The sequence below is a fragment of the Megalobrama amblycephala genome, linkage group LG3 (genome assembly GCF_018812025.1).
Source record: "Megalobrama amblycephala isolate DHTTF-2021 linkage group LG3, ASM1881202v1, whole genome shotgun sequence".
Lineage (NCBI taxonomy): Eukaryota > Metazoa > Chordata > Actinopteri > Cypriniformes > Xenocyprididae > Megalobrama > Megalobrama amblycephala.
The window spans coordinates 26,103,809-26,128,799 of NC_063046.1; the positions used below are offsets into that span (position 1 = coordinate 26,103,809).

The 24,991-nt window shown below is 38.4% G+C and overlaps 1 protein-coding gene across 2 annotated transcripts in view; it reads right to left on the reverse strand.

The window, feature by feature from the left end:
- The window catches only part of adamts18 (ADAM metallopeptidase with thrombospondin type 1 motif, 18), a 62,463-nt gene that overhangs the window by 17,966 nt on the left and 19,506 nt on the right, over nt 1-24,991 (reverse strand). The window contains exons 4-16 of one of the 2 annotated variants that reach the window (XM_048184701.1): nt 23,447-23,720; nt 22,893-23,092; nt 22,696-22,779; nt 21,609-21,768; nt 20,891-20,996; nt 20,026-20,163; nt 18,646-18,799; nt 17,516-17,611; nt 16,512-16,660; nt 9,237-9,409; nt 6,368-6,498; nt 6,063-6,186; nt 5,115-5,362 (exon numbers count right to left, since the gene is read on the reverse strand). In XM_048184701.1, coding sequence (XP_048040658.1) covers nt 5,115-5,362; nt 6,063-6,186; nt 6,368-6,498; nt 9,237-9,409; nt 16,512-16,660; nt 17,516-17,611; nt 18,646-18,799; nt 20,026-20,163; nt 20,891-20,996; nt 21,609-21,768; nt 22,696-22,779; nt 22,893-23,092; nt 23,447-23,720 — 2,037 coding nt within the window. Of the gene's footprint in view, nt 1-5,114; nt 5,363-6,062; nt 6,187-6,367; nt 6,499-9,236; nt 9,410-16,511; nt 16,661-17,515; nt 17,612-18,645; nt 18,800-20,025; nt 20,164-20,890; nt 20,997-21,608; nt 21,769-22,695; nt 22,780-22,892; nt 23,093-23,442; nt 23,721-24,991 lie in introns of both variants that reach the window. The other variant, XM_048184702.1, reaches the window with a different exon arrangement.

Sequence of the window (24,991 nt, forward strand, 5' to 3'; positions counted from 1 at the left end):
TGATGCTGAATGTCTTGTTAATGTTCTCGTTTTTCAGCAAGGGAGAAGGTGCCAGAGTGTCTGGTGCTGTTTTGTGGCTCCACTGGGACTGAGAGATGACACCACAGTGTTCCTAGTGACGCTACACTGGAGGGATGTTTGAATTACATTGTCTATGTGTTTGAACTGAAGCTTGTCAGCTTGGAAAATGGCACAAGTCAACCAAACTGTGGGTTGGGTGAATCTGAATATTTTCATATAGTGGTGTTCAGTGAGACTTAATTTCCCGGGCCAATTTACATCAAAGTTTATGTTTCATTAGGTAATAGTTAGTTTATGTTTCATTAGGTTATAGTATAGTTTTGATGGCTGTTCCTGGAGAAGATGTTATAGTCATTCATGTAAGACTAGACCACAGAGGAAGTTCAGCAGGTTTCACACTAAATCTGTGCCCAGGGCCATTGAGGACGGCCTGAGGATAATTCTAATGGAGTGGAAAAGCCCTCAGACAAGAAGAGGAGCTTTGTTTTTACTTAGGCTTTGCCACATGGCGATTTTCCTCAGACTATTTGTAATAAAAAATGCAATGACACTAAATTCACTGGAACTGGTAAACCACCAAACTATATATAGAAAGTACAAACAAATCAGCTAAACAAGGATTGAATACTAAGGGTCACTGCACTCACTGAAGAGTTGCAGCAGTGTTTACACATGCCAGCAGTAATTGCATGGCAGCCCAAATTTCTCGTAAGTAAGAGTGCAAACTGAAGTAGTGGATTAGGCAGATGCCACCCAACCTCTAATTACTATGGATTTACCCTCAGTGAGTTAATGTTTTGAACAGGAAGAGTGTGGCGGACTGCTGCTGATGTGGGAAGATTAACCTTAAATCAGTCACAATAAACACAATAGATGCTCTTCAACCATTCAGATTATCAGGTTAGCTAAAACCATCCAATATCGTTACTCGCCAAACTTCAGTTCAGTTTAGTGTCTTGACTATATGTTTTATATTAAGGGTGGAGAGGCATGAATATATGTGCATTCATGTTTTTTTTGTTCAATGAGATACAAGAGACCTGTAGAGGGGCAAAGCATCTATCAACAGAACATCAGAAGGTATTGTGTGAATCAAAGAAAGGCGGAGTTTGAAGGTTAGAGAACTTCTAGAGGAACTAAAACAAGTATATATCCAAAGACAGTGGCAAGTTAGCAAACTTTTAGGCTGAATTTTCCTTCCAAGCATCAAGGCTATTGCCCTGGAAGCGATCCATGAGACCCTGCACGCTAGCCTGTTCAAAGCTGGTCCAGATTTACAGTTGGCACTGAACACAGTGCAGCTATTCCAGAATCAGGCTCAGGAGGAGGTCTCTGATCCATCTGTGATCCGGCTAGCCATCTGACTTGGAGAAACTCTAGCTCTTCTGATCCAGGGTCAAGACCCACATGAATCCATTGCACCATGTCTGTGCTCTGATATAGGAAGTCTAGAGTTTCAGTCTTAACATGCAACAAGAATCACAATTTTGAATATCAACTCAACATGCAAGCATCATTCCCTGTCCAAATACTGCTTCCTTGTATCTTATATTGTCTTACGTTGCAATAAAAGCTTCATTGCATGCTTCTATCCCCATTCTCGCGCTAGATGTCCCCTCACTATCTTTCACCCTAGTCATTCTAAGTAATTATGGAAAATCTGGGGCAATTACTGAACTCTGTTGAACAGCACCAAGACAGGTTCATTATCAAGCACTCCGAGTATAGGGTTACTACACAAGAATCCATCTGTGCCCTGTAGAAGTTCCTCCCATCATGAAGAAAAATTAGCAGATGAAAGACTGATGAATGGGAGCATGAATACCACATCTAAAGGCCCCGATATACTTCGAAGAATATACTGGTGTGATGGAATTTTGAAAAAAATCAGGCCACAATAAATACATAAATAAATAGAGTGAAGTGACATGTAGCCAAGTATGGTATCCCATACTCAGAATATGTGCTCTGCATTTCACCCATCCAAGTGCACACACACAGCAGTGAGTAACACAAACACACACTGTAAACACACACCCAGAGCAGTGACTCCTGGGGAGCGATTGGGGGTTAGGTGTCTTGCTCAAGGGCACCTCAGTTGTGGGTAATGAGAGTGGAAGAGAACACTGTTCATTTACTCCCCCCATATACATTTACTATTGGAACCCGCAATCTTTGGGTTAGGTCCGACTCTCTAACCATTAGGCCACAACTGCCCACTGATACAATAGGGCTTTTCACACTTGAAATAGTTAATCCTGGGTCATTCTAACCCCAGGTAAATGGAATCCTGGGTTATCTTGCTTCGCGTTTTACACTGCTCATAATTTACCCAGGGTTAACAATTAATCCTGGGTATTCATAACCTGACATTCCACATTGGACATTCCTAAAACCTGGGTTATTTGCATATTTGTGGTGTCAGTGTCATAAACGCAGCACACAACCTGTTTACCAAGCTCTAGCATTGCGCATCCTCGTATTGCCGACTGTCCTATTAAGTTTATACTGAATGGACATTTCGGACTATAAAGGTAAGAATGAAACAGTCTCTTCTTCACTCAAATGGTCACGTTTTCCTCCAGCATTTGACATTTTTCCTCTCAAATGCTGAATTTACTGTGTATATACAATGTGCAGTGTTTCTGTGACTATCTAAAGCATGTGAATATGAGGCACGCTACTGGTTATCCGTTGCTAAGCATCTAGCTGTAACATTCTAACACCGCATCCTTTCACACTTTACAAGTTTGGCACCGCTATGCAGAGTTAACACCAGGTAAAAAGCGGTGCTAACCCTGCTTCTAAATTGCAAGTGTAAAACATTCCTTTACCTGGGGTTAAAAGCAGTGTTTAGAACGACGATAACCCAGAGTTAAGTGCAGTTTGAAAAGCCCTAATGAGTTCAAGTTCATTTGGAGTTTGGTTTTGGGTTTTTCAAAATACACTGAACTTTCTGGAAAAGTTTGCCCTTCAAGCTACAATTGGTCCATGGCGATTACGCAATAGGTAGGTATTCTCCAGGGTTCCACCTTCTTTGATGTGGAAATCTTCTCTGGGTAATTTCTTCTGTTCAGTCCGGATCTGCTTGCTACAGGACTGCTACAAGAATGTCAATACCTAAATGAATCTTAAAAGGGTGTTTCCATGAAGCATGTCAAGTTTGAAGGGAACCGTTCTGATATGTCTTGTCTAGTGCCTCTCAATCCACCTTGCTGAGCCGATTACAAGTTCTTGAACCAAGTCAAAGTGTAAATTGACATTTCTTCAAGTGCATTTTCCTTGGAGTTCAATAAGGGTCTTGAAGCTGAAGAAGCAGAGTAGACTGAGAGATCCAGTCAAGCATAATTGACCAGCTGCTTCCCTCGAATTACGACCCCAAGCCTCTCTGATCTACTGAGTTCAATTGCAGAAATCTTAATCTTTTAATCTCTCTCTACCCTCCTCTTCTTTTTTAAATTACAGAGCATACTTAGAGAGATTAATGCCAACTCATCTGCAAATCAGACCTCAGCTGCCACTGCCCACCCTGGGGAAAATGTAATGAACAGGGGGCATGTAGGATAAAGGGGAATGCTACATGCACGTAACTCACAGGTGGAGTACAGTGCAGATCAAAGTCCAGTAAATAAGATAAAAAATGAAAGTGTACATGTCTAACTTTTGTACAGCTATCTTACACAACACCACCTGCAATCCTATCAAGACCAAAGTGTTGGTAACAAAAGAAATTTGGACATATGATTGCAAAGATTTTATGTAGCCTACCTAATGTATGTGCATTTGTTGTATCTGGCAAGTGAACAACAGAAAGACATCCAAACATGTTCACCTTACTTAGAGTTCAATTGACTTATTAACATCTTACGATGGTTACAACAAAGATTTCAGAAAATATTCAGCAGCATTATTATTGAGCTGTTCATTATTCTATATTTTAGTCACCATAACTTAATTTTCTCTACATCTTGATTTAATAAACGTCTTCTACTTGAAATCTTGACAAGATCTCAATTTATTTGTCCCTTAACCTCAATATAAGCAAAGTTATTTTTCAGAGATAGACATGAAAGTTGTTTTCTCACATTTTCTTCTTGGTCTGGTAACAAAATCCATGGTCCCACTTTATGTTAGGTGGCATTAACCACTATGTACTTACATCAAAAATAAGTATTTACTTATTGTGTTCATATTGAATTGCAAAACACTTTTTATGATATTGAGGTGGGATACAGGTAAGGTTAGGGACAGGTTTGGTGGTATGGGTAGGTATAAGGTGTAAGGGATGGATCAACAGTGTAATTATAAATGTAATTACAAAAAAGTAATTACAGATGTAATTACATGCAGGTATTTATAAATATAAGTACAATGTAAAAATCTGTATGTACACAATAAGTGCATTGTATCAAATGAATTTAGTACATAGTAGTTAAGGCCACCTAATATAAAGTGGGACCAAATCCATTTCTAATTGTAATGGATATATACTGCTGTGCATGGAAGAGCAAAATCTCTTTCCGAGAACAAGCATAATATTACATATCATCCCACAGAACTGATCTACTACAGTAGAACACAATGGTATAAAGGTTTAAATGATTCTTCTGAAATCTAATTATCTCCCTTTCCCATCTGCACTTCAGATTTGTGCAGATAATATGAAGCGCCCCTACTATGACTTAACCTCAAAGGTCTTCTCAACCCATACTCATCATGTAAGAGGTGCCCTGTGCTGCCCATTAGTAAGAGCACACAGTGCAGCGAGTTCAAAGCTTAGTGCCATTCACAGTGTCGCACCATTTGATCTTGAATCTCCACATACTGAAGATGAAAGTCACAATGACCATGTCGGCTCTGGCTTGCAATTAATCCCAAACAGAGGCGTTAGTCTCCCCGTTTGACTCATTTGTGTGCCTTCTTTTCTGTCTCTCTCTCTATCTTTCCCTCATTTGTTTCTCATCTCTCTTGCCCACCCACTGTCCCTCAGCCTTGTTTTCATCTGACCGAATGGCCATGGTGCTCTTGCCAAGACCCTGTCATGGCTAATTCACTAACAGGTGTCAGGCCAGACGGGGACGGGGGTGACTCACTTCAAAGAGCAGGGTCTCATTAGTGGGGCCTGTGGCGTACAAGGTCTCAGGCCGGTTGAAAGAGCGCTGATAGTTGAATGTAGTGCCAGCAAACTGAAATTTGCCCGGCCAGTCTACTGTCCAATCCCCCGTCAGGTAGTAAGTGCCACGCTTCAGGCTGCGGACAGCCAGGTAGCTGGTAGAGATCTCCATCTCCTGCACCCTGATGCTCCTCGCTCCAGCAGGAACCATCACAACGGGATAATACTCTGAAGAGAGAGAAAAAAGAGAAATAGGTTTGCCATGTCTGTTCACTTTTGCAGTTTATGCATTTTTTAGGCCCAGAGGGAACAGGCATCTTTGAGGTAATGCATTATCACATCCTTTAGTCAGAAGAGAGCGATGAGGTGCCAGACTGCAGAGCTCTTGCTGTGTAAGTGCTCTAAAAAATTCATTGCCACCTTCTGTTAGGTCTGAGTGAGGAAAGGAGCTCTAAAGTGGCCTACAGACTTGTGTGTACTGCAAGATTTTTATTTAATTTAATTTTAGTCTCTGTGAAAATATTTTATTTCATTATAGGCCACTTGTTCTAAAACTATTTGGATCAAATCAGAACAATCAAGTTCCAACTAATTACAATCCTGCCCAAAATTCAGTCCATTTACTGGCTCTTACACTCTTACTACCATTCAAAAGTTTGGGGTCAGTAAGAATTTTTTTTTTTTTTTTTTTTTTTTTTTTATTAAAGAAATTTATATTTTTTATTGAGAAATGATGCACTGAATTGTTCAATAATGACAGTAAAACCATTTAAAATATTTCAAATAAATGCTATTCTTAAGAACTTCAAAAAATCCTGAAAAAAAAAATTATCAAGGTTTCCAAAAAATGTTAAGCAACACAACATTTGCCCGAGAAGATCAGAAGGTATGAAAGGTATGAAAAGAACACCCTCTACAAGCACCTTACCATTGGCTCTGTGCTGAAGGGTGTACTGGCCACTGTAGAACTTGCAGGTGGAGTTGTCTCCTTTACACACCCCACAGGCATCTAGAGCGGCCTTTGATCCCAACACCTGGTCACAGCCCACCGGCTACACAAGAAAAGTTATTAAAATGAAATTTTCAAACTGACATTCTCAATTTAGCCCATTGGGCCTATTGAATATAACAAAATGCACATGTCAATCAACTGAAAACCAATGGAAAATCAGTGGTAAATGTGATGCCAGATATATGACTCGTATATCTCAGAATCTGCATCTCCTCACATACCTCACATATCCCATCAATGCACACGCCTCCTTTGTAGTCAGAGCAAGACGTCCCATCTTTGACTTTGCTGGACATAGCGAAGAAAAAATCAAAGTCCTCAGCAATGCAGTACAGCTTGCAGATGTCCTCTTCTAGATAGGAGAGGAATAGGGTCATTAGCTTTTATGTTAGATCTTCTTCTAGATCTGTCCACTGGTACACTCAGCATGCTGCTATAAAGTTTCACGCATGAGGACATATATGAAGCAATGATCTTACGGACATTTTTCAGACAAAATGCAGGTGGACATTTATGTGAAATGGAAAACAATTCTTTGAGACACATGCACAAACCCAGAAAAATGAATGATTACCATATATCACATTTAGTAGGTCGAGTAGTTTAAGTTTGAGTACTGGAATGCTCAAACACAAATTTCTGCATTGCATTGCATTGCATTGCATAAAATAAATAAAATAAAATAAAATAAAATAAAATAAAATAAAATAAAATAAAATAAAACAAAATAAAATAAAACAAAATAAAATAAAATAAAAAATAAAATAAAATAAAATAAAATAAAATAAAATAAAATAAAATAAAATAAAATAAAATAAAATAAAATAATCATATCATGCATTTTTTATTCCTAGCAGACACAATGAAAATGTGTACTACTGTCTAGTGCTAATTACTGGGCATGTGTAAGCTGTGTGTGGTTGGCCATGAAGCAACTGGAAGACTCACCATGTTGTACAGAACATACCCACAAAACCCATGTTACACTAAAATTTTAAACTCTGTTACAAATGGGCCCATAAAGCTGGAATGCAAGAGGGGGCGGCTCTATCCAAATCTCCCACCGAGAGAAAAATATGGACCTATCAAAGATGTATCTGCATCCACACTTCTCAGTCAGAAGAAACAGACTCAGGCTTATTCAATACAGCAGCACAGTATGAACTGTTAGATTTAGATTTTTGTCCTTCTATCAGGAACATATTGGATCATAATTCTTGTGCTTTTACTTCAAAGTAAATCACTTCATTTGAGTTCTGTAAAACCACAATGATGTTACAGATTTAAAGGCGCAGCTGAAAGGGAAACCAAACAATAGTAAAAATTTAACAACAAAAGCTTAATTCTGATTAATTCCCCTAAAAGTAAACGGCAAGTGAAACTTATCAACAGAAGACGTCAGTGGTTAATCCAATTTGATCTAATGCCAAAAATCCCAGTCAAACAGGGGTAAGTGCTTCCTAACACCTGTACTAGTCACTGAAAGTATCGCAAGGTCAGACATGATCTACTGATTAGAGCACGGAGCTCCAATTACCCCACTGACACCCCTGGATACCCCAGGAGACAGCTCAGCATCTCCTCGCTAGTCCTTCTCATCAGTTTTAAGAAAACTGGCAGGGTAGTACCTAAATGTTCTTATCCTTTCCCTTTTTTTACTCCCAAGCCGTTAACTCATAAGAAAGCCCAAATACATAAACAGACTCAATGGGTCCTTTTCAGGTCCAAACCTGCCTACCAGGTTGATCAGTGCACTGCGCTCACAGAACGAGTGGCTACATGTTTCCAGTCCAAATCCATCCACAGCTCAGTAAACACACATTAGGTGAGATGAATCGCTTGGGTGGAATATGTTTGTCTGATGTAACAATCTCAATACATATTGTCAGAAACGAATGGGCATGATTACTATTTAAAAACACACCTGTTTTAGCTGAGTCAGATATCAGAGGGTATTAAAACCCTAAAAAGTAGGCAAGGTCTAGGATGAATGTTTTTAGAGGTTTGTTGTAAGAATTTGTCTGACAAGGTTGCATATATCATAAGTCAGTGAGATTTTTTTGAAAGAATTAATTACTTTTGTTCAGCAAGGACACATTATATTTATAGAACATTTACAATGTTAGATTAAAATTCTATTTCAAATAAATGATTTTTGAACTTTTTATTCATCAAAGAATACAGAAAAAAAATGTATCACCGTTTCCACAAAAATATTAAACAGTAAAACTTTTTTTTTTTAAACATTGAAAATAATACTACTTTTTTTTTTTTTTTTTGAGCACCAAATCAGTATATTAGAATGATTTCTGAAGGATCATCTGACACTGATGACTGGAAAAATGATGCTGAAAATTCATTCCTGTCACAGGAATACATTTTATTTAAAATATTTTAAAATAGAAAATAGCTATTTTAAATTGTAATAAAATTTCACAATATCACTGTTTTTACTGTATTTATTGATCAAATAATGCAGCCTTGTTGAGCAAAGAGACTCTCAAAAAACATAAAATATTATATTATATTATATTATATTATATTATATAAAAAATATTATAAAAAAAAGCCAAAAAAGCCATAAAAACATTGCTTATGCACATGTAAAATAACATGATCATTAAACAGCATATAAATCAAAACTGCCTAATATTACTGAATGAAACGTTGACCCAGGACAAGCTATAGGACTGTGCAAGCTTTGGGGGTGTTGATGGAAGCAATCTACTCCATCTGTGTTTTGATCATTGTTCTGAATCTGATCTGGACGTAGTTTTTGACAAAAACATGCTTTTCTCAGCTTATTGTTCTAAATGTTGCTTGCATGAAGCTAGATTTTTTATTTATTTATTTATTTATTTTTTAAGCAGAGGCTCTGTTATTTCTTTTGATATATTGCATGTTCAGATAATCATATAAAAAATATTCTGGAGGCAAATGAAAGTTCTGTGAAAATGATCAAAAATGCTGGTGGTGGCTGGCAACTTAAAAAAAAAAAAAAAAAAAAAAAAAACGCTGGTGGGGAAAAAGGTAATGAGACATTTGCTTTTGTTTGTAATTAATGCATAAAGGCCCAAATATCTCCCATACCTTCCACTTTGGTGTATGGCTTCCATTTGTAGTACCATCCCCTGAAGGGTTTGCTGTTGTACTCGGCGCACTGCTGAGCTCTGAAGTCCACTCCATTGGGCTGGCATGGCTTGGTGTTACACAGCTGGTGCAGTCGACTGGGGCCTTGGCAGAACTTGCCGTTGTGCTGTGGGCTTGGGTGAAACAACCAGCAATTAGCACAAGCGAACATGGAAGCAGGGAAAGAGAGAGAGAAGAAGAGAAGAAACAGATGTGCCTGAGCAAGCATTCAACATGCGAGTGGAATGACAGCCATTCAGTATTTTTTGGAAGAGGGGCTGGTGAGATACATTTCATACGATGTGCATTAGCATCTGCACTAAGAGAATGTCTTTGTGCGTTATCTGTGATGTGTCTGACTGAAACACATCCCAACTGACAGCTGTAAAAGATATAAAGTGTTTGGGATGCAATTTCATTCATGACTTGGACTCACTTGTGTTTTCAACAGCAATGATTTTTGAATTTTGAATTTTGACACACAGCTGTGCAGATCTACTTTACACATTTTGTAATCTGAGTAAACTTGATCCCCATTGCATTCAAATGGGAAACCTGTTGAAAATGTTTTGTTTTGGATGCTGGTAACTACACTGTCAGAAAAAATGTAACTTTAGGAATACAACAGCTTGTCACTGGGGCAGTACCCTTAAAAGGACAACCTCACAGCTTATCTACCCTTAAAAGGTGCATTTTAGTACCTTAGAGTACTAATAGGCTCTGTTCTCTTAAGGTACTACTATGAACTTTTTTTCAGGTGAACAACATCACTATGCTAATCCAACAAAAATACAACCACCACATTAACATAAACCTGCTTGGACCAGCATGAAAATTCATTCATTCATCTTTATTCTTTGAAACCTGTAATGACCAACTGTTGCACACAAGGCTGGATATCATAAAAGGCCAGCTCTCAGGCTCTGGACTGTGTGTTCGCACCGTCACCCTGAGGCAGCTGGAGGCTGGAGAAGAGCGGCAGCCTCCTCCCAATGCCACAGGAATGCCAGCGAGTGCCACATGAAGCAGACAGTCACCATCTTTCCTGCATCTCCTGTAACTGAGGCTGTGAGAGCGGAGGCATGCTTGTGGCACGGCTGCATGTTTTAAAGTGGAAGACTCTCGGGTACCCTCTTGTAGCCTAACCTCAAAGCAAAGGACTGTGCAATGTGTGTGTGTGTGTGTGTGTGTGTCTGTGCATGTTCTTGTAGTCTCTGGCCTTTAGCCTTTTATTGCATGTTCACACTTGAGGTTAGGAAACCGCTCACAGAGAGAACAGATGAGTCTTGAAAATCACTCATCATCTATATGCATGTTGATCAAACACAGTAAGCATGAGGAAAACACACACAGTGAAATAAACGAATAGCTGTTAATCTCAAAACTTACAACATACTTCTATTGTCTAGAGCAGGCATTTTCAAACTGTGGGTCATGACCTGCTGGTGGGTTGAAGAATGGGAATAAGTGGGTCAGTAGAATGGTGGTGCGTTCAGCTGCAGTGAAAACAAACATACAGAGTGACCTATCGAACAAATAACTCTAAAGAGTTTTATATTATTTTAATGAATCATTTGAATGGGTTTTTGCCTGAAATAAGATCTGTGGTTAAAGGGTTAGTTCACCCAAAAATGAAAATAATGTCATTTATTACTCACCCTCATGCCGTTCCACACTCGTAAGACCTTCGTTAATCTTCGGAACACAAATTAAGATATTTTAGTTGAAATCCGATGGCTCAGTGAGGCCTTCATAGCCAGCAATGACATTTCCTCTCTCAAGATCCATAAAGGTACTAAAAACATATTTAAATCGGTTCATGTGAGTACAGTGGTTTAATATTAATATTATGAAGCGACGAGAATATTTTTGGTGCGCCAAAAAAAACAAAATAACGACTTATTTAGTGATGGCCGATTTCAAAACACTGCTTCATAATGCTTTGGAGCATAAATGAATCAGTGTATCGAATCATGATTCAGATCACGTGTCAAACTGCCAACGGCTGAAATCACATGACTTTGGCGCTCCGAACAGCAGATTCGATACACTGATTCATTTATGATCCGAAGCTTCATGAAGCAGTGTTTTGAAATCGGTCATCACTAAATAAGTCGTTATTTTATTTTTTTTGGCACTCCAAAAATATTCTCGTCGCTTTATAATATTAATATTAAACCACTGTACTCACATGAACCGATTTAAATATGTGTTTAATACCTTTATGGATCTTGAGAGAGGAAATGTCACTGCTCCCTATGGAGGCCTCACGGAGCCATCGGATTTCAACTAAAATATCTTAATTTGTGTTCCGAAACGGGTGTGGAACGGCATGAGGGTAAGTAATAAATGACAGAATTTTCATTTTTGGGTGAACTAACCCTTTAACACAGGCTCAAAATATTTTCACATTTTATCTTAGAACATAAAACACAGCAGTAATACCCCATAGGTTTTGTTGTTGTTGTTTTTTTGTTTTGTTTTTTTGCTTTTATGTGTCTTGAAAAAGGCAGTTGTTAAGGATTCGTTCACTTCACTCACCCCCATGTCATCCAAGATGTTTGTCTTTCTTTCTTCAGTCGAAAAAGAAATTAAGGTTTTTGAGGAAAAAATTCCAGGATTTTTCTCCATATAGTGGACTTTAACAGCTATCATTGGGTTGAAGGTCCAAATTGCAGTTTAAATGGAGCTTCAAAGGGCTCTACACAATCCCAGCAGAGGAAAAAGGGTCTTCTCTAGCAAAACGATGGGTCATTTTCTAAAAAAAAAAATTAAAAATGATATACTTTTTAACCACAAATGCTCATCTTTTACTGCTCTGCGTTCCGCCACGCATTACGTAATCACGTTGGAAAGGTCATGCGCGACATAAGTACCGCTGAAGGGCGAAAACCTCTATCTCATTTTCTCTTCAAACTTCAAAATCTTTGAATCATCAATTAAAAATCATTGTTTTACCTTTTTTTTTTTTTTTGTAAAGGGCATTTGACTCAGTCTTTATATGTTAGCTTTTGTAGACACTGGATCGGTACTTCCGTCTACGTCAAGCATTACCTTTCCAACGTGATTACGTGATGCATGGCGCATCGCAGAGCTAGTGCAAGAAGAGCATTTGTGGTTAAAAAGTTTATACATTTTAATTTTATTTTTTGGGAAAATGACCAATCATTTCGCTAAATAAGACCCTTATTCCTCGACTGGGATCATGTAGAGCCCTTTGAAGCTGCATTGAAACTGCAATCTGGACCTTCAACCCCAGTGAAGTCCACTATGTGGAAAAAAATCCTGGAATGTTTTCCTCATAAACCAAAATTTCTTTTTGACTGTAGAAAGAAAGACATAAACATCTTGGATGACATGGGGGTGAGTAATTTATTAGTCAATTTTAATTCTGAAGTGAACTAATCCTTTAACAAGTGACTAAATAGAACTACAGAGATTGTTGGGGGCATTAAACATCATCGTGGCAAAAAAATCTAAACTCATCTATTCATTAGTTCACTTTTACAACCTTGTTGTGTTCATACTTGCGCTCTTCAAATTCTGTTAACTGGCATACAAAAATATGAAGGCTTCAATTACTTAATGTTTTCTTTTTTATTATGTCACTAATTTGTTTTTGGTAAGTCTCAAGACTGAAAGAGACAGGGAACTCTAGATCTATAGGAGCATAAACACATTGCGATGGAAAATTATGTGTCATTTTTCAGGAGAGGTCAATGAGATCAATGATAGTCTAACAGTCCTGTCAGATGGCTGTTTGTGCATGTCTGCTTTTGTTTTTGGAGCAGGTTTTCAGGCTGATCCTATTAGAGTTTTACTATGGCTCCATATGGTAGAGCACTTACAACAACACACAGAGCACAGAAAGAGATTGAGAAAAAAGAGAAGGATAAGTGTAGGTTTTCTGATTAGACATTGAAACAACTGCACTCAAATTAATTAAAAAGGAACATTATTCTCTCTTTCATTCTGATGACAAGACTTTGCAGCATTATTTTGAAACTGGGGAACAGTAAATCTTTGAACAGCAGCACTGGGTGCAAACGTTAGAGGAAACAAGGTCACCCTGTCTGTCTGCTTTCCTGAATCCCCCCAAAAAACCCCACCTAGACCCACATCCTTCTCAATCCCACTCTCTCAATACATCACCCATCACTAAGACTCCCATCTTTAATCAAACCCTCATTATGCCCACACTGTTAGCCATTAGGTATCCACTTTAAAGTCAAGTCATTAAAACAGAGCCCTCCACATATAAATAAACAATACCAAACAATGACGTAATGAAATTTAATCGTTTGTTTGTTAGAGGCTTTCCGGAGTCCTGAGGGTGGTTATACATGCATCCTACTCTTTCAGCTTTGGCCTCTGGTAATGGTGCATTAATGCTACCCATATTCTGCTAGTTAACAATATTTCCTGTACACTAAACAAACTTCAAAAAGGCAATCCCACCAACAACCATCTCCACTAGGCTGTTACCAGGAGACATATTTCTCAAACACTCATATCAAAGACACATGAACCTGTAAATCTGGCAGCTGGATGGATACAGTCAAGGGAGCACATTTATCAGATCATTTTTATTGATAAATGTTATTTGAGTGAGATGACATCTCTTGCCTTTGGCTTCAGCAGCTGTCTCCTGAGGACCTTATACTGAAGTGATGAGTATGGGGATTCCCCTTGAACCTCACCGCCACAAACAGAAGACATACCAACACATATTCTGCTGCAGGTGCTGTCTGAGAGACGTAAGGGAAGTTTATCCATCAAAATGCCTCTTTTGAAAAGTGTTCTCGATCATGTCCGAGGGAAATGATACAGATAAAATGTTCTGATCCACATGAACTCTGAATTTCATACAGAATGCAGGCAGATGTTCATGGTGTGCACCTCATAAATATGTGTAAACAGATGCTCGATGAGAAGAGAAGTCAGTTACAATGTCCATGGTTCACTTGACTGCAGGATGAAAAGCCACAATATCCCCTTATTTTTATTGAACCACAAAGGGGGGTCACACTGATAGCAAAAACAGAGAAAATGGAGACTAATACCTCCCCAAAATCTCAGATTATAGTGCAAATTCTGCCTTAAACAGAATTTAACAGATACACTGCACCCATAAGCCTCTCTTAATGGATCAGACGCCATTGGACTAATACAGACCAACAGAATCAGGACAAAAACAAAACAAACAAAAAAAGAGAGAGAAAAAATTCTCACAGAAAGCACTTGGAAAGTGTCTATCCCTGAGTAATTGAGGGGTAAAAAATATTCTCACCATTTCTTTTTCCAAATTAAATACAACATATCAATAATTTAAAGGTGCCATCGAATTGAAAATTGAATTTACTGTTACGTAACAGTCGGGGTGTACGCCCCCAATATTTGCATATGCCAGCCCATGATCAAGGCATTACACAAGGGCAGCCAGTATTAACGTCTGGATCTGTATTTTTTTACAGTCTATGATCTGTGCACAGCTGAATCATCAGACTAGGTAAACAAGCAAGGACAACAGCGAAAAATGGCAGATGGAGCGATAATAACTGACATGATCCATGATAACATGATATTTTTAGTGATATTTGTAAATTGTCTTTCTAAATGTTTCGTTAACATGTTGCTAATGTACTGTTAAATGTGGTTAAAGTTACCATCGTTTATTACTGTATTCACGGAGACAAGAGCTGTCGCTATTTTCATTATTAAACACTTGCAGTCTGTATAATGCATAAACACATTCTTTATAAATCTCTCCAACAGTGTAGCATTAGCCGTTAGCCATGGAGCACACTATCAAACTCATTCAGAATCAAATGTAAACATCCAAATAAATACCACTTACACGATTAGATATGCTGCATGACGAACACTTTGTAAAGATCCATTTTGAGGGTTATATTAGCTGTTTGAACTTTGTTTATGCAATGATAAGAGTCGAGAGCTTGGGAGGGGGCGGAGAGCGGAAGCAATTAAAGGGACCGCAGCCTGAATCGGCGCATTTCTAATTATGCCTCAAAATAGGCAGTTAAAAAAATTTTTTTTTTAAAAAATCTATGGGGTATTTCGAGAATTGTGCTTTCCAAATGCAATCATTTTGCAACATCTCTAAATGTTGTGCATCTATGAGAAGGATCTTTAAATCAAAACCAGGACTCTACATAAGCACATTGCATGAGATCACAATGCATAATATAGATCATGTGTACCCAATCTAATATTTCATATATACCCTTTCTGGCCTGGGTATTTGCGGGGCTTTAATTGAGTTCTCCATCTCACATCACATCACTTTGAATAGTTTCTTTCTTGCTTTCTTGCTTTCTTTACTGGAACTGTTCATGTCAGACATGTTGGTCTGGCTGTCTAAGGCATTATAAGTATTTCCTATTCCAACAGAAATATGTTAAGATGCTCTAGACAGCCAGATGTTGATGAAGCACAATCCCACGTTCCATCAGCTTGACCAAACCACATGTAGAGCCACCTGCGGTCTATAGAAACCCAATCTCAAATAAACCTGCCACCACATACAGAGAGGAAGCACCTGAACCTAAATGCACAAAAACTACATCTACTCACATCTTGAACAATCCTGCTTTATATTATATACCTTAAATGCTATGTAAATTGCTCTGGATAAAAGCATATGCCAAATGTTTTAATATTTATTTAAGTATTTATTTATTTTGTTGTTTGTTTGTTTGAATGTCTTCTGTTTTCATTCTTTCTGGTGCTGCAATCATTATATAGTGTAAGTTTCTGCGTACTCTGCAGATACTGCTGACATTGTGCATTCATTAGAGGGCATACTAAACGGTAAACCATTGACATGGCAGATTACACTTAATCCAAGATTATGCAAAGTGTCAAAATTCAAGGCGTAATCTCGAGTCGCAGTGGGTCAGTTGGTCAGAAAACACATGTGCTTCCACCACTCACAGATAATCTACCATTCACGGCAGCCTAATGATGAAAAAGTGCCATTCACTTCTCACTGCAGTGGCAATTTTAATGAGCATAAACAACCTGCCACAGCACAATATTTTAAAAAGTTTATTTTGCAATCAAATGCCATGTTTATCTGGATTTCCTCTCTAACACAAACTGAATTTAACACCCTATTCTTCAAATGCATAATGGTTCATTCAAAATACGATGATGATATCTCAATATCTGAATGAGTCTGAAGCGCAGTGTCTGAAACTTTGAGTTGTTGGTTACCTGGGGCTGTTGCATGATCTCTCTCGGTACATGACTCCTCCACCACATGTACGCGAACAGTCGGACCACTCGGACCAGCCTGACCACTGGCCATGTACAGCTCTAGGACCATTATCACCAAATTTGACACACTGTCCTCTCCGGCACCACTGCATAATGGGAAAGAAAAAGAAAGGCCATCTTTTGCCATCACCTTGATCAGTAATGTATGAAAACGTCTCGGGTTACTTGTGTAACCCTGGTTCCCTGAATAAGGGAACGAGACGCTACGTCATATGACGTTATGGGAACCATAACGTCATATGACGTAGCGTCGACAGTTCCCATGAAAGGGAAGATTAAAAAAAGAAAAAAAGTTCAATATTAAAAAAAAACCTGCCACATTTTTTCTTTATTTTTCACATTGTGACTTTATATCTTGCAATTACAACCTTACAATTCCGCAATGTTATATTATATGTCACAATCTTGCGATTATGACTTTTTCTTGGTTTTATATTTTTTTCACAAGTCCAACTTTATATCTCATAGTGTGGCTTTATATCTCATTTTAGACTTGGCTCATATCTCACTATCTTATAATTAGTGATATAATAATTTGTATCTGAGGCATAAAAATGTGTTTACATTTTTAAACTGATCTCTTTCATGTAAAAGAGAAGGTATGAGAGGGGATGTAAAGTAAAGGAGAGAGTGTATCTGCTGAGGAGATCTTGAGCCTGCTGGTTTGGGACGGAGCCCAGAGTTACACCTGGAGAGCAGGACTAGGCCCAGCCAAGCCACACAGTCCCACACATCAGCACCTCTAACCCTCATCCCCATCAACCAGTGGAAAGACACGCAGGACCACTCATCCTTATGGAACATTTAAACAAAGCAGAGAACAATACCACAGGTGTGCATGAAGAAAGATGCCGAGAGAGACTGGTCAGTCTGTATTCATCCTTAATGGTGGTTCAGTGAGTTCAGACAGAAAAAGGTTGAACAGACAAACACTCACTCACCATGTCTAGTCCACAGATGGTGCCCTCAGCAGCAGGCATGAACTTGGTCTCACAACGATGCCCTGTTCTATGGCACCACAACGATTTACAGATGTCCTGGTGGGTACAAACATACAGAAAGCACAGTCAAAGACGAGCCTACTCCCGCTGGGAACCCTTCAACCTCCTTGGCTTGCACCTCACCACGCTGACCTCTTGTTTCTACAGCAACGGCCAATCAACTTTCCCAACAAATAAAAAAGCCTGTCAAAATCAATCACTGTGCTGCCCAAAAGAAACACGCTATTATCATTGCATTTTGTTTCTTCCCACAATACAACGATAATAGTGGGTGATGAGGGGTTGGGAGACCGGCCACTCCTGGCCGACGGCCCGATTGCATCTGGCAGACAGTGAGAGAGAGTTGTGGTTTACAAAAGCTAGCGACACTAGACTCTGGATCACCGGGTAACTAACATTACTAGCTCCCACGGCTAATTACATCTTAACGACTTTGTGACAAGGATGGGATGGCTTGGTGGGAGAGAAAACAAAAACATTGGGTTTTATCTCCACAGTCATTCTTAATTAAGATGTACAGCTGCCTTCCATCGAGGTCGACCTTCAAGACTCTTTTCAGCGCACGTACAAGGTCTCAGAAGAGCACAAAAGCAACAGAGATCTCTCAAAGAGGAAGTCCATAGCATGAGAGCTAATCCCACAGATAGACTCTCGCAATGTTCATTTCCCAAGCATAACTATTTGCATATCAATGTGTGCATTAGACGCTAAAGTCTACAGCGGATGCCAAAGGGGGCCCTGTCCATCTTTGTTGAACCTTTGTACATGGACTGTGAATGAAGATTTAGAGTAGATTTTGAGGAAATGGGTTTCCTCTCAGTAGTTAATTTTCTTTCCAAAGCTCCGATGTGTGTTTGTGTTGACCATTACATCTCTATACACAAACATTACAGGTTAGAGCACATTTAAATATCTGAGACCCCAAATGAACTCAATCTCTGTGAATTCTGTTATGGCATTGCGTTTTGTCAAAAAGATTGATTGAAGCTGAATTGTTTAACGAGTCATTTGATGATTCCAACATGTGTTCAAACAGATTTTAAAGCATATTTTGAAGAACTATGGGTTACCTTTACAAAGTCCAGGCTGCACAGTTTGGCCTTTGAGCCAAACTGCCATTTGCACTGTATATCGGCATCGTACAGCTGACCTGGAAGCTGCTCAGGGTACTTGTACTGGCTTATTTGCTTGGGCTCATCCACTAGACACGAAGCCTGGGCTGTTCTGTGAACACAATGCATGCAAAGAAATATGAACATAGAAACAGGCATTAAAAAATTACCCTATTATATGTATCTCAAACAGGGAAAAAATTGTATTACGTACAGTATATATATTAAATAAAATATTAAATATAAATAATTTATCAAAATATATTATTAAATAATGTAATATATTAACAGGGGTGCACATAACTGGTGCGCATGTGCGCATGCGTTGTAAAAATAAAAGCACCGGAAAACATAGAGGGAAGCACGTTTGAGTACCAACATTTTTGGGGACCGGTTCTCTTACTTAGCTGGTTTTGGTGTTGGTATTTCACTCATGTTTAACAATGTGTTGCTAAGGGTATATCTCTGGTAAGATAGCAATCATGATAATAAATGTGCTCTTTAATTATTAGGGGTGCAACGGATCGCAGTTAATCCGTGATCCGTATGGATAAAACTCAACGGTTCGGCACAGATGTGATTCGCGGATTAACTGCTAAATTTAAACATCATAGAGTAAAGGTTTATCATTTGGACGTGTTTTGTCTCACCAATTAACACATTCAAACGATTTTAAAAGCGGAAGAAGAGGCGAAAATCGGGACTCTCGAGCTGTTATCTGTGCCACACCTGAAGTGTGCGCACCGAATTGATTCCTCTTTTACGTTTACTTTCGCTTGAATGGACACATACCACAAAATTATGTCAAAATACCTGTCTCAGCAAGTATTCTTTTGGTTATGTCATTAGCAAACAGTTGAGAAAGAAACCGGACATGTGTCAGTATATTCAGTCTGGGCATGTGTATTCTGTCTTAAAGTGACAGCAGCCTAATATTCTTGCTGTTGTGTGTCATTAATGTTAATAAAAAATAAATAAATAAAAAACATCATTATCATTATTTACCATGTTCAAGAGAAAGGAAGATAGTGAGGAGAGCAAAGTGTGAGTACCAAGCAACATCTCCAGGTGCTCCCTTACCAGACCAAAAAAGTTATGTGCACCCCTGTATATTAACATGCATTTTTTCAATGTATTTACATATATTGCATATCTATCTATCTATCTATCTATCTATCTATCTATCTATCTATCTATCTATCTATCTATCTATCTATCTATCTATCTATCTATCTATCTATCAACCAAAATTATGGTTTAATTAAATTTCTAAAATATACTAATATGCTACTTTTGTCTGATGGTGAATATAATGCTATATGTGAAGTGAAAGTTTACCCTAAAAATCGGTTCAGGTATTGCCGACTACAGGCAGACCATGAGAAAACACCATTATTCCCAGCCAATGTGGGAGACATTATGTTTCCTTCAGTCTTCCGGCAGGGATTCCCCTCTCCGTCATGGATCATTCCAAAACTGGGGCAAAAAAAAAGGAGAGAGCAAAAGAGGGAGAGATGGAGATTGTGAGTTTTACCCAGTGAGACTATTAATGTACAACCTCAGGACAGAAACCACTCCCTGAGTCAGGTGAGACATTACCTCTATAACTGAAAGCTCTTTTATCCCACAAACCTCTTCAATAATCTCTGTATTCTACTGACTGACTGAAATGTGTGATTCACACTCACACATTTACATGCTAACTTTCATCAGCCCTTTGAGAATCAGACCGATTAATGCATCAGAATAAACATATGCACTACAGTCACGAAATTCAGACATGAACAGTATTGCACGATGTGCCATTTTTTTTTTAATAATGACCACTCCTCAATAAATGTGTGATTAATGACTGTTGGCCGGTGAAGATTTTGCCCCAAACACCATGCACATTGGAGGTGCACGTGTCCATTTAATTTGACCAAAATGTTTTAACCACTGAGAATAACAAATCCCATAACATGTTATCAGCCTGGTAGTTCTCCAGGATAGATTTTGTTCCAGTTTATGTTGAGAATACGCCAAAGGACTACTAAAGGACTCAAAATGCGGCTGTCATAAAAACAAAGTCTCAGACGAACAACATAAACTTCCCCTTATCACAATGGCAACCGGCAAACACAAACAAAATGTTTGCCTGTTGCACAGCATATGGTTTCCCAAACTGAAATTGTATGGGACATGAAAGAATGAGTGAACGTACTTATGTCCTGACTCGTGGGCGATGGTGAAAGCGAGACCCAGCCCTGTGTCTTCATTAATCGTGCAGCTACGATATTTGCTACACATCCCACTTATTGGAGCAAAACCTGCAGACAGAAAGAAACAGCAAAACACGGGTGGAAGAAGAAGATATATGAATGACATTGATGCATGTTTGGAACGTGAATCAAATTGATTGCTTACAAAGACATTACAATCCAAGAGGTCTGGATGAAAACAATAATGCATGATTTAAGTATCACTAAACACACCACAATGTTTTCAAACCTATAGAATTTGAAAAAGGATCCAATTACTTTCAGACTATTTTTCTGACTGCATGGTCTCAGAAGAAGCTTTGGCTTGAGTTTCATATCATACAGAGGCAATTTAAAAGCAGTGCTCTCCCCTTTGCCATACATTCAAAGGAGTGCATACTTGTGGTTTGGAGCTTCAGAGCTGAATTCATTACATTTGGCTGACGCCTCTATAGTAAAAACCGAAAAAACTGCCAACTGACTGCAAAGTGGATTTGAGCTTTCTTGGATTCATTCAGGTGAAGTTCTCTGCCTGAGGGCAGACTTGGACACACATCACCAACCACAAGCTCTTTCTAACCTTGGCATTGTGTAATTCAGCCTCCTGCAACTCGATTAGCCACTGACATCACAACACATGACCCATTTCTGCTGCTGGATGGTGAATGTCAAGTGTCTTACCCAAGGTATCACAAGGTTCATTCTTCCAGGAGCAGATGTCCAGCCCCGTCAACAGTATAGCGTGGTCGTGCCGCTTGCCATTTTTACCTAACAGGCCTGATTGCCACTGGCAGAAGCTGTTGAGGGATTGGTCTGCATGGTGGTTGATAGACAGGCCCAGCTGACAGCAGTGAAACCAAGATAGATGAAGTGTTCAGAGGGGTGGTGAGAGAGATAAAAGAGTAATGAATGATCAGGCATCTGTCATGTTTGAAAGAAATGGAAAAAATACTGGGATTCTTTAAAAAAAAAAAAAAAAGACATTACACATCAAATGTAATAAATTAGCTAAAGTGACTGGTGTTTCCTGCACTATTTAGCACAAAAGCAAATAAAAATAATATTTCGTATCAATTATTCACTGTAAACCCTAATAAGGTGAGACTACTCAAAAGATTTGAGAAAAGTGATTCCCTCAGTTCAACTGAGTAATGGGGAAATTTACGACTCAATTTAATTGAGTTGACCTAATGTGGTCTTTTCATTGAATTAACTTAAATGTTTAAGTACAGATAACTTAAAAGCAAATAATAATGTCAAGAAATGTATTTCTGTTGAGTTGTCCTCACGGACTTCACTCAAAAACATACAGTGTGAGTCAGTTTATTCCTATTCATGAACAAACTACTCTTGTAAGCCAATTCTTTTTGTGAATCAAAATCATACAGCATGATCAGTATAGCGTGATTCCTGAATTAATGACTCTTATGAGATGATTCTTTGCAGTGAATAAAAACATGATTCCCGAACAAATTACTTTTAAATCAATCAAAAACAAACAGTATGACTAAAAACTTTCAAAAACACTCTTATAAGCCAGTTATTTTTAGTTAATAGTTAAAAAAGACAAGTTACTGGTTTAAATCATCAGAGCGGTTACTGAATCAACAACTGACTTGCATTGTTTTAATTGATGTCCATATCATAAATGTTATGTTCTAGTATCATGACCGATCCGATGGATGGATGGATGGATGGATGGATGGATGGATGGATGGATGGATTTACTGTACATGTATGTACCCATGTATGTATGTATGTATCTTACCGGATCTTTCTCAAGTAGCAGGAGGCTGACGACAACAATGTTGATATCATTTCCAATCGTTCCATCTTTGAAAAGACTGGAGACCTGTTTAGCACAACAACACTTTGCATATAACTATAGGAAGAAGTAAATGTTGCACTGAACATGCCGGATCAAAGTGTCTTCTCAATAACAATGCTGCTGATAGCTCTGCTCACCATGTTCATGACAGTAAGGACATAAGTAGTGACGTTCTCTCTCCCATGTTTCTCCAGCATTTTCCTGTCTGCCACCACCAGAGTTTCCACGTTCAGACCACCCTCTTTGCTCGATGTAATCTCTGAGCGTTTCACCCGGCTTTGCTGCTCGAACTCATCAGGCATGAAAAAATGATCCTCTGTAGGAGGCTTGGGAGTATCTGTAGTTAGGATGAGGTTGAGAGTGATAAAAGTACGGAAACTCATGAAAAAGAGTGAGAAAAACTGGAAATCGCATCAGATAACCGCTTTTCCTTTTTCCAAGCTTGCTCCCTGATAAAAGTGCCAGAGAGGTGATGACAGACCAGGAAATACACAATCATTAACTTCACATGCTGTTTCCGAGCTTTCATTCATTTCCGTACAAAGGATGATAATGACACCGTAACTTTTGGAATCAATCTAAGTATCTTAGAGAGCTTTGCTGTTATACACATACTGACGAATTCTACAAGTAAGTCATGTTTGATGTGCTTTCCATCTACATATAGCTCAAAGGAAATTTCCTTACATACATTGCTTGCGGCGTCCGCAGAAGTGTTGTCTCTGGAGCTTTCCGTGCTGGTAGTCATGGTGACGGTGATGATGGTGGTGGTCCTCGTAGGGGTTGTTTGATTTAAAGCCGCTGGTCCAATCAGTCTTATCAGCATGCACTCTGCGCTCAGCTGATCGCTTGTAGATGACATGTGGGTGATGTCCAGAGGGGGCGCTGTAGTTGTGTCGTAAAGCCAAATGCTGCGGTAGCGGAGTGATGAGAAGTTCCTCACCGGAGAACCGGATCAGACCTGACTGCAGAGAACAGAGGAAGAGGAAGTTATGAGTAGCTAACCATATAATAACAAACAATGAGGTCCATGTCAGAGGTATATACACTACTGTTCAGGTCTGGGGTCTGGGGTCAGCAAGATTTTTTAATGTTTTATAATGTTTTTTTAGTATCTAATGTTCACCAAGGCTGCAAATTTTATTTGATCAAAAATACAGTAAAGTGTAACATGAGAAATCATTCTAATATGCTGATTTAGCATTAAAGAAACATTTCCTATTTTTTTCAATGTTGAAAACAGTTGTGCAGCTTAATATTTCTACATTTGTTTCAAGATCTTTTGATGAATAATAAGTTCAAAAGAGCATTTATTTGAAATAGAAATCTTTTGTAACATTATAGATGTCTTTAATGTCATTTTTATCAATTTGATGCATCATTGCTGAATAAAAGTATTAATTTCTATTATCTCGTTAGATGACTGTTATTAAAAGTCTATATTATTTTGTCTAAACAAATTCAAAATAAAAATACATTAAATGTTTTAAATGCTATATAAATCTTGGCATCACAACATTATTGTGTATGGTACGAAAAATAAAAATTAATTTTGAGATTTGCTAAATATTAAATTTAACAGTTTCTTTATTAGTGTTTTGAAGATAAACTTTAAGTGAGGGTTAGATGATGGCAAAGGTAATCTAAATGTAAAAATAGGGGCAATGAGCATGAACTAAATATCCAGTATTGGCCGATATATATCTAATATTTCCAAAATTGTTCTCTAATAAAGGTTGATAACTGATAGAGTACCGGTATATTGTGCATCTCACATTTACATTTACATTTATTCATTTGGCAGACGCTTTTATCCAAAGCGACTTACAAGTGAGGAATACAACAAGCAAGTCGTCATGACGAGGCAAACAGACAAGAAGTGCTCATAATACAAGTTATAGGCAGTGCTCAGATTATCCTAAACTACAATAGAGAGGGATTAGAGGAAGTGAAAGGATAGGAGTAAGAAGTTTTTTTTTTTTTTTTTTTTTTTTTTTTTTTAAGATGAGGTTAAGTGCACACGAAAGAGATGGGTTTTCAGCTATCTCTAATTTCCAATACAGCAGGCTAAGGGAATATTGAAGTTGAGCTCCATCGACAGCATCTTCTGCACATTACACAATAATTGCCCAAAAGATTTCCATTGCAAACACGTTGACACGACTGTCCTCGTGTTTATTGTTTTGTTTTGACAAACTGAGGGTGTATTTGTGCTTGTGCTCAGTGGTAATCAACA